We start from the raw sequence: 27,313 nt of genomic DNA, 5'->3' as shown, positions 1-27,313 counted from the left end.
GCCAGTGGCAACTTTTGAGTGACATACGGGGTCATGCTGGACCAGGATAATGAGACTGTCCCGCTGTCAAGCATCTGTGGCCTTGCTCTAGTTTTCCTTCGACACATACTTCAGTACACACACACACACACACACACACACACACACTTCCAGGCTTTTATAAGCAGTCACAAACTAAATTGCATTCACTCAAAGGCAGAAATATTGAAATGAATGTAAAATGTTAACATTTTGGCAGTGAAGCTTGAGTTAGATTGATGGCTAATGTGTGTGAGGGCATTGTAAGGTGCCTGTGTGTGAGACTTAATGCTAAGGTGTAGTTTTGGCAACAGAGAGATTAAGTGCATTCATCTTCATTTGCTGGATGGCATTAGCTGTGTTACCTGCTGGAACAGCAACGCTCTGCTTACCCCCTGAGACTCAGACCACCGATTCGACGCTGAAAACAGAGCCAGACACACCACTCACTTCATATCGCTCTCTCTCTCTCTCTCTCTCTCTCTCTCTCTCTCTCTCTCTCTCTCTCTCTCTCTCTCTCTCTCTCTCTCTCTCTCCCTTTTCCCTCTCTGTGCCCTCTTTTATTTGTCTCTCCCTCACTTCTCATTCTGCATTCTGCTCAGCATCAATCCCTCTTGTCCCACATGTACAAATGTCTCCCTCTTTTATTACAATCTGGCTTGGTGTCACTGTGACATTTGACAAATAGCATAACAAATAACACTATCCACCCCACGCACTTTGAATGATGATGTTAACCCCAGTGATTACTGCTTATAGCGCAAGCTATCAGATCTACACGAGCACATGCACTTGCATGTTCTGCACTCATACAAGGCACTTTTCCCTGGGTCAAAAGTGGAGCCAGGACTAATGACTTATTGAAAACATCATTATTTCCCCATATTATTTTGTCAGAGCTGGGAAAATTAAAATCGACTGCCCTACTTTATCACCATGGCTTTTTGTGCAAATGAGACCAGCACTGATAAAAGAGAAGTGCAACTCTTAGATGAAAATGCTCCAAAACTCATCCTTTCTGGTGTCATGTGGCTCCAGACTGAAGTGTGTTAGAGGAGGGTGGGGTTTGGGTAGGTGGCAGCGGGCCAGGGGTGTCAGGCACACACTAATGGATGAGCTCCTATCTGACGTGTGTCGTCTTTTTTGTGCCTATTTATGTGAAAGTAAAGTGCATACGTTTGTATGTGAGGCGCTGGAAGTGATGGAAAGTCACATTCCATTACTGTGGCGAGTGAAAGGGCGAGGGAAACAATATGAGACAGGAGTGCTTGTGTATTTCAGATGCCACCTTGAATCAGGTAGCTGAAGATTACCAGGAGAAATTGAATGCATTAGATTCAGAAAATGTATTTATGGGAAGAAAAAGAAGGAAAAAAAACACAACAGCGGAGGTGAAACAGCACCATGAATCAAATGAGAAGAGGTACAAAAGAAAGAAGAGGGATACAAAATCAAAATAAAAAGTGGGATCTGAAGTGCTCTTAGAGATAGACGGCAAAGTGGGATGGCTGGAAAGATAACGGTTTCTTGTTTCAGCCAGTATGAATGTACGTCATTCGCCTGCAGTGCAAAGAGGGTGAATGCAGCGAGTGTTTTTGATTCATGTTGTTGAATAATTACACAGGGACCAAGTCTAAGAGCATTACCTTTGTTTGCCTACTGTACCAACTCAGTTGAGGTAGATTTCCCCAACAAACTCAATCTAAAAATAGCCTTGATGTCACGTAGATAAAGAACATCTGAACTCTGAACATCTGAAGCCATTTTACAGTTCTGGTCTAAATACTGTAAAAGAAAAATCTGGATGGTATTCTTACATGTTTGCCCAATATTAATGTTGGCCTTGATAGCATTTTACTCATAACTTTCAATGTAAATACCTGGGAAACACTGACTCAAGAATAACATTGATCTGGGCAAGGAGCGGGAAAGGAGCTATCACTTATCTTTGACTCACACCAAAAGTAAACATAGAACAATCAATGTAGCTACAGTATTAAACTGCATAACGTAATAACATCATAACTAGAGTCTCTCTTTAACAATGTCAGTCAATAAGAAGTCTACAGGTATGAAACGGTGCACACTTGCCGTCTCCTAAAGGGGCGTGGGTGTGGCCTCGTTTGAACGTGTAGTGAACGTAGAGTGGATGGATGAAAAGTTATATTTAAATCATTTATTAATATGTTCTTTTGTTAACGTTAGATATTTACACAGCTAGAAGTCATATTTAGCATCACAGAGATTAGTTTCGTCAGCGCATTCACGAACGTTAGCTGACGTTAGCTTCTCTGTGTTGCCAGATCTCGCGAGAGTTTGGTCCTGAGACAGAAACACGTCTCAAACAACAAACACTTCTTATGTGTCCGTCTGACAAAATGCCATTTTAGTGTCAGAATGTTCTGGAGATATGTGGCTTGTGAAGAATGGGTCCAATATATAGTTGGTGACTATGGGGCGAAAGAATCGCTCATAATCTGTGGTCACGTTCACTTCTCCCGCTGGAATGAATACACTCAGGACCTGCTGCTAGTCTCCTAAAGAGGCGTGGCCGTGGTGGAGCCCACGTGACACTGATACAGGAAACTACTCCGAGTTGGGGCGTCTGGACTTAAAGCTATAGTGCATAGTTTCTGTCTCCCCCATGACGAATTCTAAGTAATGACAACAAAACTGTCGGCGCGTCCGCACGATACAAACTTTCTGTGATCGCGCACGCGCCCCCACCCCTCCTCCACGCAGTTGCTAGTAACCAAGGAGGACACGGAGGATTAAAAAAAACATGATGGACTCTTCAGAAGAGGTCATTATCTTCACTTGAGTTTCTGCGCGGGAAAGTCACCGGACGACACAATCTTCTGAATATAGTCATACTCAGAAATCCAGAGAGAATTGTGTGGAGCTGATAGTCTTAACTAGCTTTGTAGCAACTCATTTGGGAATGGCTTGAATGTAACGGACATTCATTAATATCAAAAAGTTACGCACTAAAGCTTTAAAGATAAGTGGTTGAGCTATGCTTTTTATTACAGTACATAAAGGGTTTCTTTTTGTTCATTTATTTATTTATTTTTTAAAGATCACGCTACTTGTATTGATCAATGCTGTTCTTGCTGCAGTCTGTATTTCCCAAATCTCTACAACAGAGGTGGCGAGTAAAATGTTACCATGACCAAAAATCACAGGATTATTACTAAAATACAGCAAGCGGCTTAGTGGAGATAGAGGAGTATAAATACATCATAAATGTTGAGGCTACAACATTTATTTATTATATTGAACCATAGTTCAATATAATTATTGAGTGCGGTGCAGCACAGCATCAAGGAAGGGTTTTATCTAAATTCAGTGGGTGATGGCTGGTAGAGGTTAAATTATTGCCCTTTTTAAAACAGACGAAGAAAAGCTTTAAAGGCCGAGCATGTATTTCTCATGTGTTTGAAAAAAACCTTGCCTTTCTCTCGGATTGACCCCCGACATGTACGCTCACAACACCCAAGCACATGCATCTCCAAAGACCCACACCTGTCCTGCACCCACACACAGTCTGCATGTGATCACATTAGAAGGACAAGAAGGAGGCCGTCTCCGTGGTGATTGTGAAGCCGACTCGGTTGCTTCTATTTGATGACCTTCCGTCTGCGGTTTCCTCTCTTCAATATTCAAGCTACGGAGAGCGTTAGCATTGGTACCATGAAATATGGATGCTGTGTGGAAGGAAGAGAGAGACGACCGACCTTTCACTGCCACATGAGAATGGATAGAAAAAGAAAACTCATGAAGGGTATTTCAAAAAGTGAGTTAAAAGGGAAATATCCCTTATGTCTTTGTATCAGCCAGTTCTTTTACTCTCTCATCTGCCATCTGAATTCAAATCATTGCCGGGGACTTAAAGGAAAGTGTGTCAGAGGAATGTGAAGCACAGCTAAGCCGGGAAGAGATAGAGTTAGCAGGGAAGTGAGTTCGGTGTGTGTGTGGGTGCGTGCGTGTGTGTGTGCGTGTGTGTGTGTGTGTGTGTGTGTGTGTGTGTGTGTGTGTGTGTGTGTGTGTGTGTGTGTTTGCATGTGAGAGAGAGAGAGGAATAAGAGAAAGTGTCCAATGTCCAAGAGAGACAGGGAGAGATTGGTTTCACCTGCCCCACAGTGTTTAGATAAACTCCAGCGGGGGGGTGGGTTGAGGACTCAGCAGAAATAAAACAGGATGCAGGTTCAACTCAGAACTTCAAAGAGAACTTAAGAGTTGAAGAAACCATTCACATATTTGAATCACTGTAGCAATATACACCCTATCATTTAGCAAAAGAACTATCTCATGGGCATACTATGGTGGCCGACAGGGGCAAACGCACCACAACTTAATGAAACACGCAAATAGACAAAACACAAGCAAATTAAGAAAACATCTTCCATTGTGTAATCTGGATGCAGCGTTTTTTTGTTGCATTTGTTTTCAGGGTTTGTGTGCTTTTCTTTTTGCATCGTTTGTGTATTTGCAGCGCATTTGTGTATTTTGTTGTGTTGTGTGTATTTGCAGCGCATTTGCTAAATGCTGCACATGTGTTGTCAAATTAATGAAGATGTTTTCTTAATTTGCTTGTGTTTTGTCTATTTGTGTGTGTTTCATTAAGTTGCAGTGCGTTTGCCTCTGTTGGCCACCGTACATTTCCCACCAGTTAGCACATCCTGCTGTATTATGCTGTTCATCAGAGCCAAGGAGAGAAGAGAATGGAGACAGAAGAGTGGTCATGTGGAAAGGAAGTGGGAGTGATATGACAGCTGCAAAGGTCGCAAGGAACTGCTCAATACTGTTTCTTGTTCATCAACCGTCACTCATGCACTGCCTGATTGTTCAGTGACTGTAAGATACACGACAATACCTTTTAACTCTCCCAATCCAAAGAAATATCACAAAAGACAAGCAATAGTTCCTGTTGCAGGAGGGTTGTGAGCAGTGTAACTGTGTGAGTGAACTGAAAATAAAATAGAATTGACTTAGAAATGCTAATGCACAAAACAAGACAGCACCTAAAGGCCGCATGTGGTATCAGTGATTAATGTCAGAAACATTTTAAATCTCAAGCAAATGAAACAAATAGCTTATGAATGTATATTTGTTTTTAAACTCCTGTTCATTGTGACCACCAGTGGTGGAGTGTAACTATGTAAATTTACTCAAGTAGCCTACAGTACTTAAGTTCACATTTGAGGTACTTGTACTACTTTACTTGAGTCTTTTCTTTTCATGCCACTTTCTACTTCTACTCTGAAAACATTTCAGAGAGAAATATTGTACTTTTTACTAGTAACTTTACAAATTAAGGTTTTTGCACACAAAACACATGTAGTTTTTAAAATAAGATATTTTATTATAAATTAAACTACCCAACAATACAACGGCCTACAAGTCCAGCTGAAATGATTAGACCATTAAACACTTAGTTGAGTGACAGAACTGTTTGGATCGTTTCCAGTTTCTAAAATGTGAGGATTTTTTCTACATTGAGTACTTTTACTTTTATTACTTCACGTTCATTTTCCTGGTGATACTTACATAGTTTTACTTAAGTAATATTTGCAATGCAGGACTTTTACTTGTAATAGAGTATTCTTACAGTGTGGCATTAGTACTTTTACTTAAGTAAAGGATCTGAATACTTTTTCCACCACTGGTGACCACCTCAGAATTTGTCATTTAAAGAAAAAAGCCATTCAAACTGGATATATTTCTCTATGAGAGGATGATTTTAACATTACCTGTGCTGGTCAGTGATTTGAATCCCGTCCGGAGCGCGTATGTGGTTCATTTTTCACCCCGACCACGGTAATAATTTCAGCTGCAATCACCTATTATTTTTCGGCAAACTCTCTGGTACTTTTTGGTCCTCCTCCGTCCAAAGCAATGTCCTTGTATATACATATTTTTTGGCTAAGGGCTCTGCGAGGCTGTACTTAGACACAGCAGTGCTTTGAGCTAAATGCTAATGTCCGTATGCTAACATGTTCACAACGGCATTGCTAACATGCTGACGTTAATTTAGGATTAATGTTCACTACTGTATGTTCACCATTTTAGTTTAGTGTGTTAGCATGCTAACATTAGCTACTAAGCACTGACCACAGAGTACAGCTGAGGCTGATGGGAATGTCATTTAGTTTTGTAGGTATTCAGCAATAAACCATAGTATTAGACACATTCAAAGTTTTAACCTGGTGACCTGGAGTTATTACAGATATTTCTGAGGGAACATGAATATCTGGCATCATCCAATAGCTGTTGAGATATTTCATTCTGAAAGCAACGCCACTAGCGTATATTTATGGTATAAAACACTTAAAGCTACCTTTAACAAGCAATGAACATTGTTGTTGCTATATTTTAATTAAGGAGTTCTGATACAGGATGGCTCTCTTGTTTGCCAAATTTCCCCATACTGTACCTGTATAGCAACACTTGAGTCACTGATATTGTGTTGCAGAATAAACCATATACTGTAGGCCTACAGTTTGTTGGTTATATATATTCTGCCCAGACATATCCTAATGATCTCAGAGTGACTCATGAAGAAACGTCATGTTGTGTCTGGAGCACCTGTGGCTCACAGTCCCAGGGTTTAAAGAGCAGCGTGAGGTTGGAAAAGACGAGAAGGAAACCACATCTGAAAACAAGGATAACAACTGTTTTTGTACAAAGCCCGAGTCAAACGCGCGGCTTTACAAAAGCATCCTATTGTCATAGGGAAGCAAAACCACAACGACAAAAAGAAGGCCCTGTACAAGCAACAAGTATTATATTGTGTGTATTATACACAGGTTTAAAGTACTCACAGAACATGGTAGCATTATCTCAGCCTGAGACATGTTTACTTAGATTATGGGCTTCCTGTTTTTAGACCACAGCACAGTCCTTCTGTTTAAGCAAAAGGTCTGCAGGAACTCAATCATGTAGGTACAAAATATGTTTTGTGGGTTATTAAATCTTTATTGTGTTATAAAAGAGGGCCTGTCAGAACTTGTTGCTCAATCTGCTGGTGCCCTTTTACAAGACATTTCAATATTTCATTAAAAAAAGAAATTGTGTTTTGTTTGTTGTGCTGAAAAATGTCTCAACTGTTCATTTCCTAACCCTCCATTCTACCTTGTATGTGTCCACTCCACTTCATAGGACATTCCAGTTTCCCCTGAACTCCCAGAGCAGGTTTGGGCAGTTCTCCTGTTTACCTTTCCTCTGGCTCCGCCCCCTCTGCTCTGCCACTTCCTGATCACCTTGCCCCTGATTGAGGTGAGCAGCTTCTGAGCTCACACAGGAGCAGTCTTCTCCACTTTGGGTTGTAAAATTCCCTCAAGATCGGCACTCGTATACAATTTCTCCACTTAAAGACAGGCAGCCAATCGGCAGGCTCAGTGACTGAGACAAAGTCCTCTTCACTGAGTCATTGAACTGTCCTTTGCCCGCCTCCCCCCCCCTCCCCCCCGCCCCTCTCTGAATGGTTTAATGTTACACCCTCTGTGAGGCTTTACCTGTCCAGGTGAACTGCTCTGCTGAAAGTGAACGTCGCTCATGAAGCCATGTAAGTACTTTCCCCACTCCAAGTTGGTTTTGTTATCAGAAATGTGGTTGTTAATTGTCTTAAACACTCCAACAGTGCAACTTTGTCGGTACAAAACATGTTTCCAGTGTCTTTTGCTGGTCTGTGTTATTTGCATGGGTTTCACTTGCACTGAATCTCTGTGTGAGTGTTTACTTGACTTTACATGCTTATAATGATGTTTTCTGTGTATATTTACTGTTAGCTAGGTGTGTGTGATTGCTAATCTCAGCATGTCAGTTAGTGTTGGGTACAGTCTGTGCTGATCTAGTCAGCCATTCTGATATTAGAGACACTTCACAGAGCTTCCCATCTGCCCGCAGCTGTTCTCCCAGACTGAGGTGTCAGGTCTGGCTCAAACTCACGTAGAGATATGCTACGAACTCAGAGAGGGACCAGCATACCCAAACATACAAACACAAGAGCCTTGAGGTTATTTAAGGGCAGGAAATGCATTTTACATGGAACGAGAATTTGAAAAATACAGAAAATATTACATTATGTTATGTAATACATGTAGAGGAATGACTTGTGATGTCTTGATAGGGTGCTTATTGTCTAACACTGTAATGTACATCCTAATTATCAGTAAGGAGAGGTTTTATGTATTAATTTGTCCTGTTATATACTGTAGAAGTATGCTTGATTTCCACTGTTTGGTTTTTTGATGTGTGTGGTTATGAAACAGATGTCTGCAGAAAAGGTTAAAAAAAAAATGGCTTACTGGAATTTTCAGTGTTTCAGGGACATGTTTGAACACAACAGACTATGCTGTACTGTGTGCGTGTGTGTGTGTGTGTGTGTGTGTGTGTGTGTGTGTGTGTGTGTTAGATTTGACACACTCTTTGTGCCTATAACTCCAGGCTTCCACATGCTTATTTGTGCTCAGGGTCCGTGTTTATTGAGCTGCTTAGATCAGCACGCCATTCAGATTTTTATGATCTGATGATAAACTGATATGTTCACGACGAGCAACTTCTTGTATGCACTCCCACTCTGCCCAGTAATTGTGCTGCTGAGCGAGCGTGGGCCCTGTGATTGTGTGTCAGCCTTCAAATGAGTTTGTTTCATTACATGACTCACAGAGCAGTTTGTAGTCTTGTCAATATGAGCCCACACCTCCCACAACTGAAATCTGTGTCTGTCGAAAACACACTGTGGCATGAATTTCAGTACGTGGCAGCACATGAAATTCTAATCCGCAATGATTAACAAACTAGGTATGCAAAAGAGAACTGTGTGCCATTTAATCCAGCGTGCTTCGCTCGCATGCACTTGTCTGATTTGGCTGACTGCACCTTTTTGCTCCGAGGGTGTGTTTGGTTGATTAATACTCTACAGATATGATTGATTGTGTTGAATGTGAGGAGTGGTTATGTACATAGCAACATGCTAGTTCAGTGTGGACAGTGAGAGTGCCGACGCGGACACATTTAGTTTATCATTGGGTTGTTTTTTTACACTCAATCGTTAGGAAAAAGAGCTGACTTGGCACAACCTTGTATCATTATTACCTCGTCAAGTCATGTCAGATCACAGGAGAGTAGGCTGAGAGTTAATTACCAGCTGTATTTACATAAAATGTGCAATGTGTGAGGAAGAAGGTGTACGCTATCTTAGATAAGTAACGCTCCTACAGTATGATCAATAGTTGAAAAGGGACTATTGAGCCAAAGCTTGACTTTAGAGCTGCAAAGATGAACCGATTAGTTAATCGATAATTAGTGAACTATTAAATTCGGGTTGAGTTACTACTGATTCCAGCTGCTTAAATGTGAAAAATGTCTAGTTTATCCAGGTATCTGTCAGTAAACTTAATATATGAGTAGTGGACAAAACAAGACATTTAAGGATGTCATCTTGGGCTTCGGAAAACAGACAGGGATCGTCATTCTTCACCACTTTGTGACATTTTAGAGACCAAACAACTTATCGATTAATCGACTATGAAAATAATCTGTAACACTTTACTTGAAAGTATCTACATAAGAGTGACATGACACTGTCATGAACATGAACCCTAACCCTAACTCTAACCATAACCCTAACCCTAACTTGTCATGACAAAAAACGAATGACAATGTCTGACAGAAGCGTTATGTCATTAACGTTTATGACTTGTTTATGTTTATGACACGTTCATGACAGTGTCATGTCACTCTTATGTAGATACCTTCAAGTAAAGTGTAACCAAATAATATTTAGTTGCAGCCCTACTTGACATGACTTTGGTTCAAAGACAAAGGAAGCACTTTTTCCTTGGTGTCGTATTTACAATCCAAACAGCTGCTTGTTCTTTCACTTTGTGATCAAAAGTGAAATAGAAAACGTGGACAGACTGCAGCCCAACTCAAAACCTCACACCTAATGCTTGTTATATTGTACTGCAGGTGTAGCTATTCATAAAACATCAGTAATGTGTGGTTAAGGCTCAGCCTATCAGCTCTCTGTTACTGTCTCTCTAGAGCAAAGTGTAGCCTTCCGACAGGACTGCTGTGGCAGTGTTGTCTTGTCACTTCAGGGATTAGCAACGAGCCAGAGAGAGCTGATGCTCCTCAGGCACGGGTGTCCTCTGCCAGTGTCTGTTTGAGTGGGCGTGTGAAGGCATGCATGTGTGCGTGTCTCTGCATGTAGGTGCATGCGTTTGTGTGCCGGGAAAGTATAGTTACTGTGTTATTCTCATTCCAAACACAAATTGTTATGGTTAATGGATTCCACTCAGGCTGTGAGTAGTAAGATGTCATCCATTTAGTTTCAGACTAAACTGGCGTACATTCTAATCCATTTACTATAACGTTTTTTTGTTAATGTGTAGTTATATTTTCTCTTTTATTAACACCAAAGTTTCCCAGGAGAGCAAAGAGAATAAACTCAAAAGAGATTATGTTATCCTGTTCAGATCAGGAGTTGGAGAGAATATCAAACCACCTTCATTTTTCATTGAATCTTTGAATCACTTTTTTCCCTTCATTTTCTGCTCCTGCTGGCAGATATTTGCTCTCTCTCTCTCTCTCTCTCTCTCTATATATATCTCTCTCTCTCTCTCCATCCCTTTCTGTGTCTAGCTTTCCCTGCGTGGCGATGAAAGTGTTCTGCTCCGTAGATTAGGCCAGACCTCAGACACAGCAGGTGCCACAGTCTGTGATGAATCAGCCATGTTACCGCAAGCTCTCAGTGGGAAAGTTCATCTTTGTTAAGCCTCTTCTTATTGGCTGTCCCTCCCCTCCCAAACACACCAAAGACACTGAGCTAATACGGCTGTCACAACTCGCCGTGCGCCCTCCTCATATTGCTTATGTAAAAAAGAAATGAGGGCGGCCTGTTTGTTTTGACAACTCGCCGGTTACTCGGTGGATTTTTATGTTGTACGTGCACGGTCATATTTGTTGGAATTAGCACATCGGGAGGCACATCAAAGTTCATTGTTTGCTATGATTCTATTTAGAATGTTAATAAGTTTAAAGGGAATGTATCCAATTAAACTAGAACAAGCACTTGGATAACATTTGTATATTATAGACTCCAAACACAAGTTATGTTCCAGTGTTTTTTTGTTGTTGTTTTTTTTAACAAGATCTAGTGTCTCATTTAGCAGCCAAGACCCAACAGTGGGTCCAGAAACAAAGCTTGTGGAGTGCCAACATGATGGCTGTTGCCAAGGTGACGTGTGTCTGACTGAGCCCATCTGTTCGTGTCCATGTGCTCGAGGAGCCTGCCTGTTTTGGGTATGACGTGCACACTGGCACGCTCGCAGTGTCGAGCGCAATGTAAACCTGTGTGGCAGTAAAGCCATGTCACATCCCGCAGCAGTGATGTGTGTTTGTCATGTACAGCGAGCGAGTGCTGCAGACTTACCTGTGTCTATCCGTCTCTACACTTGCTGCTGAGATGAGCAGTATTGACGTTCCTGCATCCAGAGATGAAATCTCAGTAGTTTGATTTCACTTCTCTGTGCCAGTGGAGGAAATCTAACAATGTGTGTACTGCAGTACATATTATGTGCTGCTGTTGTTCATGTGTGTGTGTGACAGAGAAGCTCTGCTCCGGCAACACAGCCTATGAATATTTTCACACCCTGTTTACTTGACATGATAACTGTGGCTGCCGTCTCCCGTTCTTCAGTGGTGGAAAGTACATTTACTCATGTACTGTACTTAACTTTAAAGTAACTTAAGTATAACTTTCAGGCACTTGTACATTGCTTTACTTCCATTTGATGCTACTTTATACTTTAACTCTACCTTTTCATATAATAAACCAGTGGCTCCCAACCTTTGCGGCCTTACTCTATTTACTTAAGTATAAAACTCTATTTTTGTCACTTCAATCCAGTGTCAGATGTCTATGAATTGTTATAATAGTATATAGTATATTGTTATAGAAGTATTAATAACCTTTCAAGGACCAAAGAGGTAAAATTATCATACTTCAAACCAAAAACAACAAATACTAAAAAGAATGTAGATTTGTGAAGCAGGACTTCATTTTTTCTCTTTTTCCACCCCATTACTCATCTCAAGACCCATCGGATTTATCTTGTGACGCTTTTAATGGGCCTGATCCCCAGTTTGGGAACCACTGGACTAAACTATATACTTGTTAAAACTACCTCCACCTCAACCAGCTACAACAGTTAAATGCATGCATCAGAATTAACAAACTAATAATGTCATATATAATAATATATCAGTGATGAGACATTTCACTGCACAATCAGTACCTTTACTCAGGTCTGTTGCTTGTCATGGAGTATTTTTACACTGTTGTATTGATTGTAAGTAAAGGATACGCCTGAGTACTTCCTCCACTACTGCCTCTCTTACACTATGTTCCTTTTCCTCACATAGTTCCCCACACATCTCGGCTGCTAATGACTTCCTCACTGGATCCAACAAGACATCCTTAGTCCAAATGAGTATCCAGGAGGAAAGTACAGAGTCTGAAGTTGCCATGGAGATGGCTGGAGCGTCTGCTCCACCCCTTTCCCCCTCAGAGTTTGGACTGTTGTCTCCGCCCCCTGACCTGTGCCCCTCATGTGGCCACTGCCACCAGCTGGAGGAGAACCACGAGTACCTCTACAAAGACGAGGTGGACGACGACCTCATCTGTCACATCTGTCTGCAGGCGCTCATCCGGCCCCTGGACACGCCCTGCGGACATACCTACTGCGGGGAGTGTCTTACCAACTTCCTGCTGGAGAGCGACTTCTGCCCAGTGTGCCGCACGGCCCTCATGCTGCAGAGCTGCAGGAAGCCCAGCCTGCTGGTGCACAAGCTGCTGGACAAGCTTGCTGTGGCTTGCCCCTTCACCGACCATTGCACTGAAACTCTGGCCCGTGGTGAACTGGAAGACCACATCAAGAACAGGTAGGATGGAAGAAGCACCGTTTAATGAATCCCAAAAGTAAGGTAAAAGCAGTTCTCATCCAGCATTATTACTTGGCTTGGTTGAATACTTGATTCTGATTGGTCAATCACGGCATTCTGTAGTCTGCTATTTCTGTATAACAAACCACTGCTAGGTATAACCATAGACAATAAAAGAAATGGACAGTGTGACGCCGTTGTTTTCCACAGAGACCAGTGAAGTATATTAGAAGCACTTTCCCGGTGATGGCTGAGCGTTACTGAGCAGCCTCCAACTGAGCTTGAAGACGTAGATGTGACGTGAGCAACCTGTCTGAAAGTTGGAAGTCTTCTGGTAGCTGTGCCAAGAGAAATCTCAATCATTCCCAATCTAGCAGAGAGGAGAGCGTAGGTATATGTAAGGAGATAACATGGACACAGGCTAATTATTGCTAACTAAAATGCTAGTTAACATTAGTAATTAAACTTAAACAGCTAATGTAAGTCGAAACTGCCTGCAAGCTTCTCCTATACTGTACGGTAATTCCTCTACTATGAGACAGAAAGTCGCGTGGTTATGACACAATCATTAACCTATTTTTACAAAAACGTCGAGCCATAACGTGAGATACAAGGTAATGGAGCCTTTTATACATTGTCGTGTTTCTTTAGAAATAAACAATGGACAAATAGAGTCTTTAAACGCTTCAGATGTAAAGTTATTCTCTGTCAAAGTGACGCCAAAATGAATGGCAGTCAATAGGATGCTAACGGGGGGTGATGGCTTGATAGCAACAAAATGGCTCCATAGGAGCTACGCTTTGCGGAGGCTGGCTTACCCCCTTGAGTATAACAGACCATTGCTAAGCATAACAGACCATTGCCATGGACATAATTTTGATCATAGACTCTGGCGGACCATTTTTTTGCTCATACGGAGCTCAAACCAATGATCAGCAGGTCCCAAAGAGAGAGAGAGACGGTGGAGGAAATGGGGATTGCTAACAGCGCTAATGGCATCACCAGAGCGACTTGGCTTCCGCTGGAGCAGTGCTCGTCAGTGGTAAAGTTAACTGTCCCGACCGGGAAGCAGGCGTCACCAGTGTGTAACCTCTGTATGAGTAGCTGTGTAATAAGGTATATAATAAGCGGGATAATGTAGAGCGAGTCAATTATTATTGCGAATTGAACTCCTTTAGGTTCAGATTAAAGACCCAGGTCCTGCATCACCCTGCCAGGGTTCTAATTCGCAATTCTGACCAGCTCACTCTACATTATCCTTTACGCATTTGCAGGCCTATAACTGTATTTTCCATTAAAGAAGCTAAGATATCATCAGTGCTCTTATTAAACAAGTAAGCAAGAAGTGAGTTTCTTTCTTTATGTTTTTTTCTCTCTCCTATTTACCCTTGCTCTGGTAGAAACTACAATGACCTGCAGTAATTACACACTCTAGGTTTCCCACCCTCCTCTGCCCATCGCCATTAACCCACAGCTCCAGTCCCAAAGGGGAGAGTTCTTCCTCTAACCCAACTTTCATCTAAACAAGGCCCAGCACCTCTGTTTATATATCATTAAAAGACAGTTCCTTGGTTTCTCTCAGTCTGGATCTGTTTTCATTAATGCTCATTAATACTCCCCTAGCCCAAAGGCCTCTGGGATAATTAGTGCATCTCGCCACACATTACACACAAGCAGCAGAGTGTTTCTTATTCATTTGCACTTTATAAAACTCTGTAAACTCTTTTTCCTGCCCCTTCTTTCTGTCTTATTTCCCACCACCAACATGCACGCTTTTTCTCTGCTTCTTGTCTTTCTTACACCTTCTTTTCTACCTTTTTCTATCTTTTTCACCACCTTGCTCCATTATCTCCCAGTCTTTTCCTTTATGTAGTGTGAGTGTCATAATGAGGTGTGGAGCTCTGAGGCCGACTCCCAGAAGGATTCAGCAGTTCTCCCATAGTTTGAAGGTGTTATCTGTGGAGGTGAGAGGCCACGTCCAGAGGGACGACTCTACACAATGTGATGTGAAAAAGTTTCTGAAACTTCAACATTTCTATTCTGTTCACTTATTTTAATATGGCCCACTGATTAGGGGCATTCTGACCGGAGGGATTTTTGCAGTTCTTAGAACTAAATGTTCCTAGAACACTTTTTTTGTCGTGTTCCGACAGGAAAAATTTGGGGATTTTTAAGTTCCTCTGGCCACAGTAGCGTACATTTTTAGCTCCTACTTCAGAGCAGGGTCTTTTCCCTTTTCCTAGGTGTACTTGATTGGTCGAACTTATAAGCCACGCCCACTGCTAACTCGGAACTTGCAGACAGAGCAACAACCAAGAACGGGACATTTTTAACAATTTTCACCATCTTATTCATCATTAAATTCACTTCTGACAACGTTTTAGGCGAGAAATTAACTGTTTAGATTTCGAATATAGGCAGTCTTGCAAAAATTGATGCCGAATTGACAATTTGCTTCAAAGTTTTCGGAGTTGAGAACCTCCGTGAAGTGAGGCGACAGCCAGCAAGCGCCTGCCCCGGCCTCTAGCTCGTCGCTCGGCCAGTCATGCTCAGAGACCTCGCTGTAAGCTGGAGGTCTCTCAGACCTCTCTCGTAAATAAGAGGCTTTTATTTCGCCGTTGACGGTTCGTTTGTTTAAATATCACAACACATGTCCATCATAAAATTAACGGGAACCTGTGGTTAACTGTCTTTTCAGAGTTAAACTCCACAAGCGTGTCCTGCGGCTCGCCGCCCGTCACACACACACACACACACACACACACACACACACACACACACACACACACACGTCCACAGCGCAGCAGGCAGAGGCGGGGTCTGTTCCGAGTATAATAAAGCTCCGTCTGTGTTGAGCAAAACATTATGTGAATTACTACGAGAATGGACGGAATGCGGAACTCGGAAAAGTGGACTGATGCGGAAGTGCAGGCACTGCTGGCCATGTACGGCCTCCTCCATGCTGCTTTGTTGTTGTATGTGGCGCTAAGGTCTAGTGACGATGCTATTAAGACCGTTGCCGTGCTTGCGTCACTCCCTTACCCCTCCTACCAGTCCCTATGGCCACTTGGCCAGTGGGAATGCAAACGGAAAAAAAGATTTTGGGGGAGAGTAATTCTTAGAACTGCTTAGAAGTGTACTTTTCCTCTAAAAAGTACAAGTACTATCCGGTCGGAAAGCCCCTATTGTGACTACACAGTATGTGTTCAATAAGTTATTTATTAAATTAATTTAATTAATTATTGTTGGCCTAGTATTTGTTAAGTTTTAACATGTGCAGATGACTCAGTATTGTTGGATTGATCAACCAAACATTGGACTTTACCAACCGAAAGTCAAGGTGGGTTTCTCATAGCCAAAAATGTTCCCAAAAAATAACTAAGTTGTCATTATTTCAACCATGACACCAAGGGTCTTGTAACCATAACAGAATAGTAATTTTAACCCAAACCATGATCTTTCCCAAAGCCTAACCAAGTCATTCCTGTGCCTAAACCTAATCAAACCTGAACTATATCCACATTTGTTAGGTGCATGCTATTCTCTTTATAACATCTTTTCTGTATCCAGACATAGAGATACATTTCAAGACTGGTGATATGTAAATGACACCGTACTTCCCTAATCTATCTCACTGTGGGTATTTTTGTGGCCATGATGTCAGTGCACTCTGTCTCTGGCCATACCCCAGAATCTGGCAAAGGGTCAGGAGTTGTAATGACTGAGACAGCCATCTGGTCAGAGATGATTTCATACTAATGTAATCATTCATGACCTTTATTGGCCTTTGGTTGGAGAAATCAGTCATTCTGGAAACAACCAGTGCAATGAAGTACAAAATCTAAACCATTTGAACAACGGTATTTCTTATCCGCTATGTTTCTTTGTCCTGTAAGGGCTTGCACAGATGACTGCTCAGGTATTTTCTTCTATTTAGTCAGTTACATGTGACTACATGTAGGCTACACATGCTGCTTAAAACAGGTTTTTTCTTCTCTGAACGTCTCTTGCTCTCATATATTTTGTGTTAGTCAAATTAATTTACCCAGAGCACCATGTGTGTGTTTTACTGATGTTCTGCCTTGAGCATGATCGTGTTTCTTTTTTTCTTCTTCCTCCTTTTTGTGTGAAAATGTACTTGTTTTCAAGTACACTTTCAAAGCGCACTGGGAGTCCTTTAAAGCTTATGTGAAAATTTGGAAAAGAAATGAGAGTTCTTAATGAATGCGGCAGTTACTTTTCTATGTGACCTTTGTTTGTATGAGAGCTACAAACAGAGAATGAGAGGGGGGGGGAAAGAGAGACCTGCCAACTAAGGTGGCAGGGGGATAAGCTAACCTGTTTTGCTAATCACGTTAGTCCCATGTTACCTTGGGTGCGACTTCCGGTTATTCTTCTCACTCAACCAGCTTTTGCGAGAGTTAGCGGTATGCTGCATGTGTCTTATCTCTTCTTGATTTGAAGAACACCTTAAAAGGGATAATGTGGTCATACTTGTACCTTGTACTACCAAGGGGTGAAAGGACAACCTCGAGAAGTAGACTCGGAAAGCAGTAACAAACTAAGTTAGCTTAGCGTTAGCTAAAAGGTTATGAAGTTGAGGGATAAGATATGCTGTTTGCAGCGGCACCAACAATACAAACTAAATTTGTGAAAAGGTTGTGTCTCACCTGCTTTAACAAAACACGCCTGACCTCTATTAAGTGTCAGTTCTTAATAGAAGTACTGCTAAGCCTCAAAACTTTTCAGATTGTTCATTGATTCACCGTCAGTAGCAACGGAAACAATAAAGAAGCTAATTGGGCAGAACAATGCAACTTATCCCAACTTATTAACATTTTAACTAACGTTAAGCTAATATAGTTTGCTCTGTAACCCAAGGCCACTTCTTCAGGTCGTCCTCCCATTCCTCTGTTGTACAGAGCAGAGGTAAATCACATTTTCCGTTTAAGATATGACAGGTGTTCCCACATCCAGGGCCTAAAGTTAACTTTTTTGACCACAGCCACTGTGACTTTTTACCAGCCAGTTTTTTTTTGCCTCATAAAGGTGAAAAACAGGAATTGCTGTGTCTCTATGATCCTATCCTGTCCTATTGATGGTAGCCTACTCGTGGACATTGCGCCGTCATCACATGCTGTAGTAGGGGAGCCAGCCTTGATAATCCTGCATAGGGGTTCACATAGACAGTGAAAGTTGCAAAAAAAGTTTTCATTTTTTTTTTTTAAATAATTAAAAAAAAAAAAAAAAAAAGGAAACTTGTTTTGGGGAGAATAATAATTATTACTATTAATGAATTACTCTGGGCTGAGATTTCCTAGGAACCTTACCAAAAAGGCTCAGGATGCTGCAAATGTTGGTATAATATGAAAATGGCTGGTGGATTTAAGACAAAAAATAATAATTTATTGAATGAATCAAATATGAACATATCTGTCACTGTCAGTGGCTTGTTGATCTTGACATTGTTAGTTAATTTCCTAGCCTGGACGGGGACACACATTCATACGGTTTCATAAAGTACTTATTGGACTTTAACTTATCATTGCACATACAATAACGAGCGTAGCTGTCCTCAATTTAGGTCATCCTGTACGTCTCATCTCCAGTTTTTCCTGCATCCACCGTGTGTGTTTGTGTTTGTTTGTGTGTGTGTGAGTTGCGGGGGGAACTAAGCAGCCCCGCCCACTGCAGACAGCCGACAGGATTGAAACAGCAGCCGCTGACTTTAGAGTGAATAAACGTCACAGCGTACATTGATGTTAAAATGTATACAGGTTGGCAGGGCGGTCTGAAATGTTTTGCACGGTCTTTCGCTGTACGTTTTGTTGGTAAATGTGAGATGTTCGAGTCACACACACGTCTCGTCTTCATATCAGAAACTAGGAAATGATCAACCCGTTCTCACTCCTGCTTGGTCATTGGCTGCACGTGGGACTGCTGGGATTGTCGCAAGTAATGAAAATGCAATAAGGGGAACCGGCTGTCAATCAATGTCTTCCAATGATGCGGGCCCCTGATTGGTCCGGGCCCGTAAACAACACCGTACCCTGCTTACCGATAGTTACGCGTCTGAATCACTCAATTCTCATTGGCTACCTGCCAATGTGGCAGGTAGATTGACAGTGTTACCCGCCAATTGCAAAATTCACCCGCATTTGGCGTGTGGTCGGGTGTTAATTTCATGCCCTGCCCACATCATTTATTTCCTCAAAAAGCTCTAAGAAAAGAGAAAAGACATCTGTAGCATACGCGTTATTACGGATCCCACTTAACTTCTAGGCAAGTCCCGCAGCTCGATTAGTTGGGGTTAGGCATTGACCTCGAGTGGTTAAGGTAAGGATAGCCGATTGGTCAGGGGATAGGACCTGAACAAATCGGGTTACGTTACCTTGGACACCTGGCCAATAGTAGTGTGTGAATGCTATTGAAGGACGGGTCTTGCCTAGAAGTGGCGTGCGTTTCATAATAACGCAGACGCTTCAGTAAAAGGAATAAGCAGAAATTGTTCCCATAATTCATGTAAGATATCGTGGTGCTAGGATTACCATCTGCTTATTTCTAAAGCATCAATAGCTTCCTCTTATTTATTCAATATAACATAAATGTACACACAGATAGGTCGGTACGTACTGTATAACACTGTCTTGCTCGGTTGTCTTGGTAAGGCATAATTCCAATACTGTATCTTTAAAAATACCCACTTTGAAATGACATAGGTATGAGCAATTGGATGCTGTGAGTGGAAAATCAACAGTAATAATTGGGGGAGATGTGTGTATGTGTATGTTATGATGGTGTTTTTGTGAGTGTGAGTCAATATGCGAGTGAATGAAACGACTCCTGTGGGGGCAGACTGGTTTCTGTTCACAAACTGCATCCTGTCACAATCCAATTACGTTTCCATTTCCTGTGTGCCCTGTGGTCTTGTTGCTGTGCGCACTGTTCAAATACCGCAGGATAACTTGTGCTTCAGTATGCACGCATGCATTAACACACACACAAACGCGCCCGCGCACACACACACACACACACACACACATTCAGCATGTAACTATACTATCTCCATCCATGAAATATTCATTCAGACAGGGTATTTACACCAGTTAAGTGTCTTTCTGGAGGGTTGCAGGCAGCGGAGCGCTATGAAAATCAAAAAACGGTGGGAAAAAAATGTAAGAAGAGAGAAAAAAGGAAAGTGGGGGAGGAAGGAAAAGATAAAAGTTAGAAAGAGCACTATGATGCTCAAAAGTGAGCTTTAAAAATAAAATTGACATGACTCTGTACTCTGAATGAAGTAGCTAAATAAATATCACTGGAAAGAGATTGAGGTTGAGATTTGACAGGATGAAATGAAAATAGATTAGCTGCAGTACTTCACATTCAAAGTTGTTACGGCACCATCTCTCCCTCCTGCTTTGTGTTTACTACAGAAAAAGACAGAGAGAGATGGGAGTGACAACAGAGAAGAGATTTAAAAAAACAAAAAACAGGAAGGGATGATAGAGGAAATAAATACGCACCTCAAACAGCTTTTAAATGTATCTTGTTTTTGTATTCCACACCTTCAAGTGAATGCCAATCACTGCCATCAACATGTATCAACACACACCTTTCCCCCATCACTTCCCAGCTGGAAGTGCTTCCCAAGATCCCTGCACAACCTATTAAATCAGGTAGTAATGATAGACAGGGTTAACCTTTGTTATTGTGCATCATCTATACCAATGTATCTTTCCCCCTCTCTTTGTATATACCCTGAAATTGAATGATTGTATGACTGACTGACTGAAATAAATTAAATGTCCACTTGGACAGTGGTTCTCTCAAGATTTATTCTAAATCTTTTTTTTCTTTTTTTTTTTTGCCCCTGTCGTTCTCTTTTATGTCACTCAGAATAACAAGCCTCCATCAATGCAGAGAATATTGATTTGTCGGTGTGTTTTGGTCATGCTCTTTTCGTTTTTTTCCACACATGGAAGGCAGATTCTTTTAAGCGATCAGACCAATCTGCTGCACAGGGAGCAGTCCATCGTTGGAGAGGAGGGGTGAGGGCTTGGAGGCAACATATTTTCCTCCCTCCTCTCTATCCTCCTCCTTCATGGACCAACATATGTGCAGGCAGGGGGAGGTGAATGCAGAGGTTGTACGTGTGTGTGTGTGTGTGTGTGTGTGTGTGTGTGTGTGTCTGAGTGCGTGTGTGTGTGTGTGTGTGTGTGTGTGTGTGTGTGTGTGTGTGTGTGTGTGTGTGTGTGTCTGAGTGCGTGTCTGAGTGTGTGTGTGTGTGTGTGTGTGTGTGTGTGTGTGTGTGTCTGAGTGCGTGTCTGAGTGTGTGTGTGTGTGTGTGTCTGAGTGTGTGCGTGTGTGTACGATGTGTGAAGAGGGCAGAGCCAATCAGAGCAGCACCCAGTACCTCTCCCCCCCCTTCTGGCTTTGTTTGGTCTGTTCCATCTCCCCCCTCAGTGGTTTCTGCTGCAGTATAAGTCACAGCCTGCGCTGTTCTCTCTGACATACACGCACACATGCACGCGCACACACCGATGGAGACAGACAAGCACACACACGCATACGAGCGCAAATCCTCTTACAACTCGCCAGTGCCCAGAGCAGATTAAAGGGCTGCATATCTCAAATTGTATTCCAAATGTGCCACCTTTGCATGGGTCTCCTTCCTCTTCTTCTTGCACTTTCTCCTCTTCCTCCTGAGCCACAACGGGACTTCTACTCTGCGCCTGCCTCTGCTGCTTCTTCCTCCTCCTCCGTCTTCGTCTTCAACCTCTGGCAAGTGGCCCGTTTGCCTCTGCAGCTGAGATGACCAGGCAGCCAGCCTGAGGCAGAAGAAGAAACTGCCAAGCTCACACAGACACAGAGGTAGAGAGGTAGAGAGAGAAAGAGAGAGGGGGGAACCAGAGGGAAAGAAAGAGGCTGAAAAGGTAGGAAGTGAAGGATTAATTCTGATCCGAGAGCCCCTCAGGAGAAGGAAGGCAGGCGAGGAAGTTGGGGAGGGGGAGCGAGGGTCAGCACGGCCAGTTTCGGAGAATTGGAGGTGGAGGAGGAGGAAGGGGAGGAGGGGGGTGTAGAAGAGGAGAAAGCTACAGTGCAGAGAGGAGAGAAAGAGGGGGAAAAGAGAGGAAAAAGAGCCGAGCGTTGACCATGAAGGCTCTGTTGCTGCTGGTCCTGCCCTGGCTCAGCCCGGCCAACTACACAGACAATTTGGGCAACCTGCACATCCTCTATTCTGAGCTGTGAGTACAGTTAACACTCAGCCTCCTTGTGCATCCTTTCACCAACATCACCCCATCTCTCCCCCTCCATCAACAGCTCATGCAGCTGTTACTGTAATATCATTGTTCATGTCTTTCACTTTTATTAGCCATATGTTTGTGTGTTTTTGCAGTACATCCACGCGTTTTTGTGTGTAACTTCTAATATTTACATTTTGATCCTCAGTTTAAGAGTCACGGTGTGCCTCTCTGGTGTGAAAATGATCATAGAATTGCTTCCTAATGCCCTGGTCATTGGTCGTTGTGGCACTGGGGATGCAGTAGAGCCAGCAGGTAGGGCTTTGTGCTGTCCAGGACAGTTTGGATGCTACGGCACTGCAGCATGGCATCTCTCTCTATCTCTCTCTACCTCTCTTTAGTGACATGTGAGTGTGTCTGTGACAGCTGTATTGATTTTGAGCAAAATGTCAGTACACGTTTAGCTGTAGGCATTATACACTGTTTACACTGTGTGTGTGTGTGTGTGTGTGTGTGTGTGTGTGTGTGTCATTCAGCATACAGACGGTTGTAACCACGGTGTGTTTGTTTGTAGAATAGGCTTTCACCTCAGCATTAAAAATTCATAGCTGGCTACTCTTACTACTTACTGCATCACATCTGTTCAAGCCTTTATATACTGTACACATCATCTTTGTTGTATTCAAAATCCCCATCAGTGCGTAACACAACGCATAAAGAACACACCTGTTGGTGGACATTTTCACAGCCTTTCCTTAAAAGTGATATTTTATCAGTTACATCACCATTGACACACAGATGCACGTCACGTTGGGAATTGTTATTGAATTTTGACGCCATGGAAACAAACCTCTCATGGGGTGTGTCAACATTAGGGCTGCAACTAAGGATTATTGTCAAATTAGTCTGGTCTGTCGACTATTTTTGCAAAAATATATGAATCATTTAGTTAAAAAGATGTTGAAAATTGTGAGAAATGACCATTGTAATTTCTCAGTGCTCAAGGTGACATCTTTGCATTGCTCGTTTTGCCCAACCAACAGTCCGAAACCCAAATATATTCGGGTTACAGTGATAGAAAACGATAGAAGATAGTGATAGAAGACGGAAACAGCAAATCCTCACATTTTAGAAGTGTATCAAAATTGTCAACTTATTGAATAATTTACTGATCATTTTAGCAGAAGCCAACAAAGCAGCAGACAAAATATCTTTTTACACCACACAATACATCACACTATCTGGCTCCTCTTCTTCTGAGCTGTTTCCTACTCTTTATTGTCCCTCAGACGCTCTTTGTGTGGGAGTTATGTTGACTATATTCAGCAGCACCGTGTGAAGCCAGGGATCTCTGATCCCCAAGCTGGTCTACCACTCCTCTCTCCAGTCTGACAGAAATGTCCCCTTATACTGCATGAACACATGAAACAATGGAGCGCCTTGCAAATCCCCTCATTTCATTGTATGCTCCCTCCACTGAGTGGGACTTTAGCTCCTGCATACAACCAAGAGCCCATATTGGACAGCAGTGGATGCCAAAAGGAGGCGAGGAGGGAGAGGGAAAGAAGGGGCAACGTACTGTAGATAAATGGACTGAATGGGTTGTAAGAAGAGATGTAGCAGAGATGAAATCCTTACATTGGATTATATACAGGGAAGAATGGGAGGAGGACGCAGTAAGAATGGAAATGAAGCGGATGAGCGGTTGGTTCAGGGACGTACAGCAGAGAGGAGAAGGGAGATGAGAGGAGACAGGAGGTTATAAGGTCACTTCCTGTGCCTGGCCTCCATCTGGCCATACATACGGCTGCCATGGCGATGCACCAGCACGCCCAGTACAGTATGTGGGTCATATCAATGAGGGGTTGTGTGTAAATAAAATTATCAGATTTGCCCACCGAGTTAGGAATAGTCAGTCAGTCAGACAGAGAGAAAGTGTGTGTGTGTGTGTGTGTGTGTGTGTGTGTGTGTGTGTGTGTGTGTGTGTGTGTGTGTGTGTGTGTGTGTGTGTGTGTGTTTCTGTGCTTGTGACAGTGAGGTTTTTTGCTGATTATGACATGACAAGGAGAGAAACCGGGAGCAGACAAACGCGGACGTGGTGTTTTTCTGCCTGGCTAGAGAGCAGTGGCACACCATTTGTCTTTATCCATACTGTTGACAGGAGCAACCTCCAGCTCCCCCCCCAGTGGTGTCACCACCGTCTCTGCCTGCCTCTATTTTTCCTGCCGCCTTTCTCCCCACTCCATTTCTCCCGCCCCTCCGTTCTTTTCTGATTTCTTTCACTTTAATGTGATTACTACAGTGAGTTTATATTGCGTGGGAAAAAATGAGAGTGGCTGCAATCTGTCTTACTCACACATAACTAAGAGTAGGCTTGTATACAGACTATATTGGCTATGCGCGTGGTGTAGATGGTGCTAACAATGCAGTCGGAGAGTAAATGTTTCTCTGTGATGAAATGCTTAATATGGTTACTGCCATTTTACTCTGTCAGCATGAGCCAATAAAAAAGCAGCACTGGCACACACAGGAGAGCACCTAGATTGTTTTACTCCTTTTGTCACACACACATACTAGTCTCGCATTGCCAGACCGCTCAATGGTGTTTTTTGCCTCCAACGGTGCCTTCCAGGCAGCTAACCCTAACCTTAACTCTAAACATAAGCATTGCCGCGCTGCCTGGGAGGAGACGTTGGGGGCAAAAAACACCAAAGACCTGCCAGACCTCGAGTAAGGTCTGGCTACAACACACATACATTCTGGGATAGGAGGAAAAAAACACTCTGGGTTGTTTGCATTTCTTTAAACCAATCACAATCGTCTTGGGTGGGGCTAAGTTCCAGACGCAGCGACGGTGGCTCTGCAAAATGGACTCAGGAAGGAACTTGTTTTAGTGGAACAGTTGCACCCACGAGAGAAAACGCCACATAAAATATTAAATAAACTGTTCACACAATACAGTAATGTGAGCTATTTATATAAGCTGGATGCATGGTTAAATATAATTTGCTCTTACCAGTGTAACGCCTTGTGGAACGTTGCTTTGTCCATGGTAATCCCGCCACTCTGTGCTGTAAACATATTTGTAGTAAATCTTACAGTCATTCACAGAAAGAACCCAGCAGGTCTGCCTTGTTGCACGATCCAAAATCTTTTTTTAAAACCTGCCATTTTAGTGTTTAGCTTGCTTGCTCGAAGGCTGTTTTTGTTTACCGTAGCGAAGAGATTTTTGAGAGCAGCAACACACAGAGAGCGAAAATCACGCGCAGGATGTCAGGCTTCATCCTGGAAATGTACATCCGTTAATTCAGACTACTCCTACTGTAACACACATACACACACTCTTAAACTTTGTATTCCCTTCCCCCAGCCCACATGGCCTCCCTTGATGATCACAGTGCAGCGCTGTAGAGCATTAATGATTAATCTATGTTCATTTCTGGGCCTGTGCTGAGATGTCTTAAACACGTATGATTAGCTTAGCTTCCGTCCTTTCAGCCCTCATCGAGGAGGTGTTTGATCACCAAATAGGATTAGCCACCAGGCCACCACACGCTCGCTGGATATGAACAATAGGGGTAATTTGTGTACACCAGGTCCATCTCGAGTCAAAAGGCAGCGCACCACGCCATGCCCTCTTCGGCCTGGTGGCAGTTTTAAGCAGGGAGCAGCAACATAAGAGTTTTGTTTGGATTAAATATTAATCGCTGTTCTGTGGTGAGGCAGCTCTCACTATCATTGTATCAAGCAGGCCAGAAATACAGGGAGGGCCTGGGGGAGAGTTGCTGAGAGATAAAAATCAGGCTAACAGCCTACTTCCGACCCTCCTGAACAACTTGCACATCTCTCTAAAAAGGAGATAACATTAAATCTGCTTAATTATTTCTTTTCATGGGATTTACAATATGCACATTCAGTGAATCCATCATGGGAGCATGTGTATGCATGGGTAGTCAAAGTCTCCAAACACAAACACAATCGAGCATAAAAGGAAACAAGGACACATGTAGAGGACACACTGAAGTTGTTCACAAACAAACAGCCGTACGCATGAATCTCACATTACATGATATGCTTCACAGCAAACAAATATGCATTCAAGTACACTCGCCAGAACACACCATTTGACTATGTATAATTGAAGAGCGCACATCGCATGTGTAAATACACAGTCAAAAAAGAACAGATGAATTATGGATGGATTCATTTATTCACGAACAGCAGTGAGTAGCAGGTCAAAGTGTTTACTTTAGCAGAGCCGCCCTCTCACGTGTCTCTGCTCAAGCAGAAATACGGCACACCAGCAAGGCGAACAGGCATAACTGTCAGCATGCAGATAGGGTTTCAAGGCAGGGTTGGTTAACTATTTCCACAATACAGTTCTTTATATATTGTTTGAAATGGTCTTTACACCCAGACAGCAATCAATAACTTATGGACTCTGAAAAAGGAGCGAAAAAGATCCGTCATCTGTAGCTGCTGTCATCCTGTAAAAACGCCCACCAATCACAGCCTCGCAGTCCGCTTGGAAAGAACCAATGAAATGCCTCCTTGCCCTGCTGCACGTACTCTACCCATCCCATTTACAAGCCTGAGCTGAATGCACGTGGTCGCCAGTAGTCAGTTTGTTTTAAACATTCGGTATGATAATATTAGATGTTTGCTTACCAGTGAATGAGACCTTAAGTAAAATTGCGGTCCTTTCTCTGCTCTGCTCTGAAGCAGCGACACAGCGGTGCTCGTGCACGTCTGTTAGTGGGTCACAGCCCGAGGGCAGGGTGAGGGGTTAGCCGGAGCCCCAGAGGAGATGCTATGTAAAATCTTGCTAGCTTTTCACCATTACCAACCCTGCCTTTAAAGCTATCGTGCATAGTCTCTGTCGCCCCTATGAGGAATTAAATAGTACGTGTCCACTGTCCACAGTAATTTCTCCACTTCCCATTCAATGCTATGGGAGCAGACGTGCAATGCATTCTGGTAGTGTCACGGAGACTTTGGAGAAGCAGGGTGTCAAGTTGCCCGCTCCTCATTTGCATGAAGTTGAATCCAGGCTACTTTATGCAAATGAGGAGCTGGCAGCTCAGCTCACCGCCACTCAAAAG

At 42.8% G+C, this 27,313-nt stretch overlaps 1 protein-coding gene across 4 annotated transcripts in view; it reads left to right on the top strand.

The window, feature by feature from the left end:
* The first annotated feature begins 7,288 nt into the window (after window positions 1–7,288).
* lnx1 (ligand of numb-protein X 1) overlaps window positions 7,289–27,313 on the top strand; it is a 46,142-nt gene continuing 26,117 nt past the window's right edge. For 2 of the 4 annotated variants that reach the window (XM_031311942.2, XM_031311941.2), the window contains exons 1-2: window positions 7,289–7,585; window positions 12,451–12,969. In XM_031311942.2, the coding sequence (XP_031167802.1) occupies window positions 12,515–12,969 (455 nt within the window). In that variant the 5' untranslated portion in view covers window positions 7,289–7,585; window positions 12,451–12,514. Of the gene's footprint in view, window positions 7,586–12,450; window positions 12,970–21,462; window positions 22,215–27,313 lie in introns of those variants that run through there. The other 2 variants (XM_031311943.2, XM_031311944.2) reach the window with 2 other exon arrangements.

The sequence above is a fragment of the Sander lucioperca genome, chromosome 11, assembly GCF_008315115.2.
Source record: "Sander lucioperca isolate FBNREF2018 chromosome 11, SLUC_FBN_1.2, whole genome shotgun sequence".
In the NCBI taxonomy this organism is placed as follows: domain Eukaryota; kingdom Metazoa; phylum Chordata; class Actinopteri; order Perciformes; family Percidae; genus Sander; species Sander lucioperca.
Note: the sequence above shows the minus strand (reverse complement) of the source record. Positions and strands in the feature narration are given on the sequence as shown.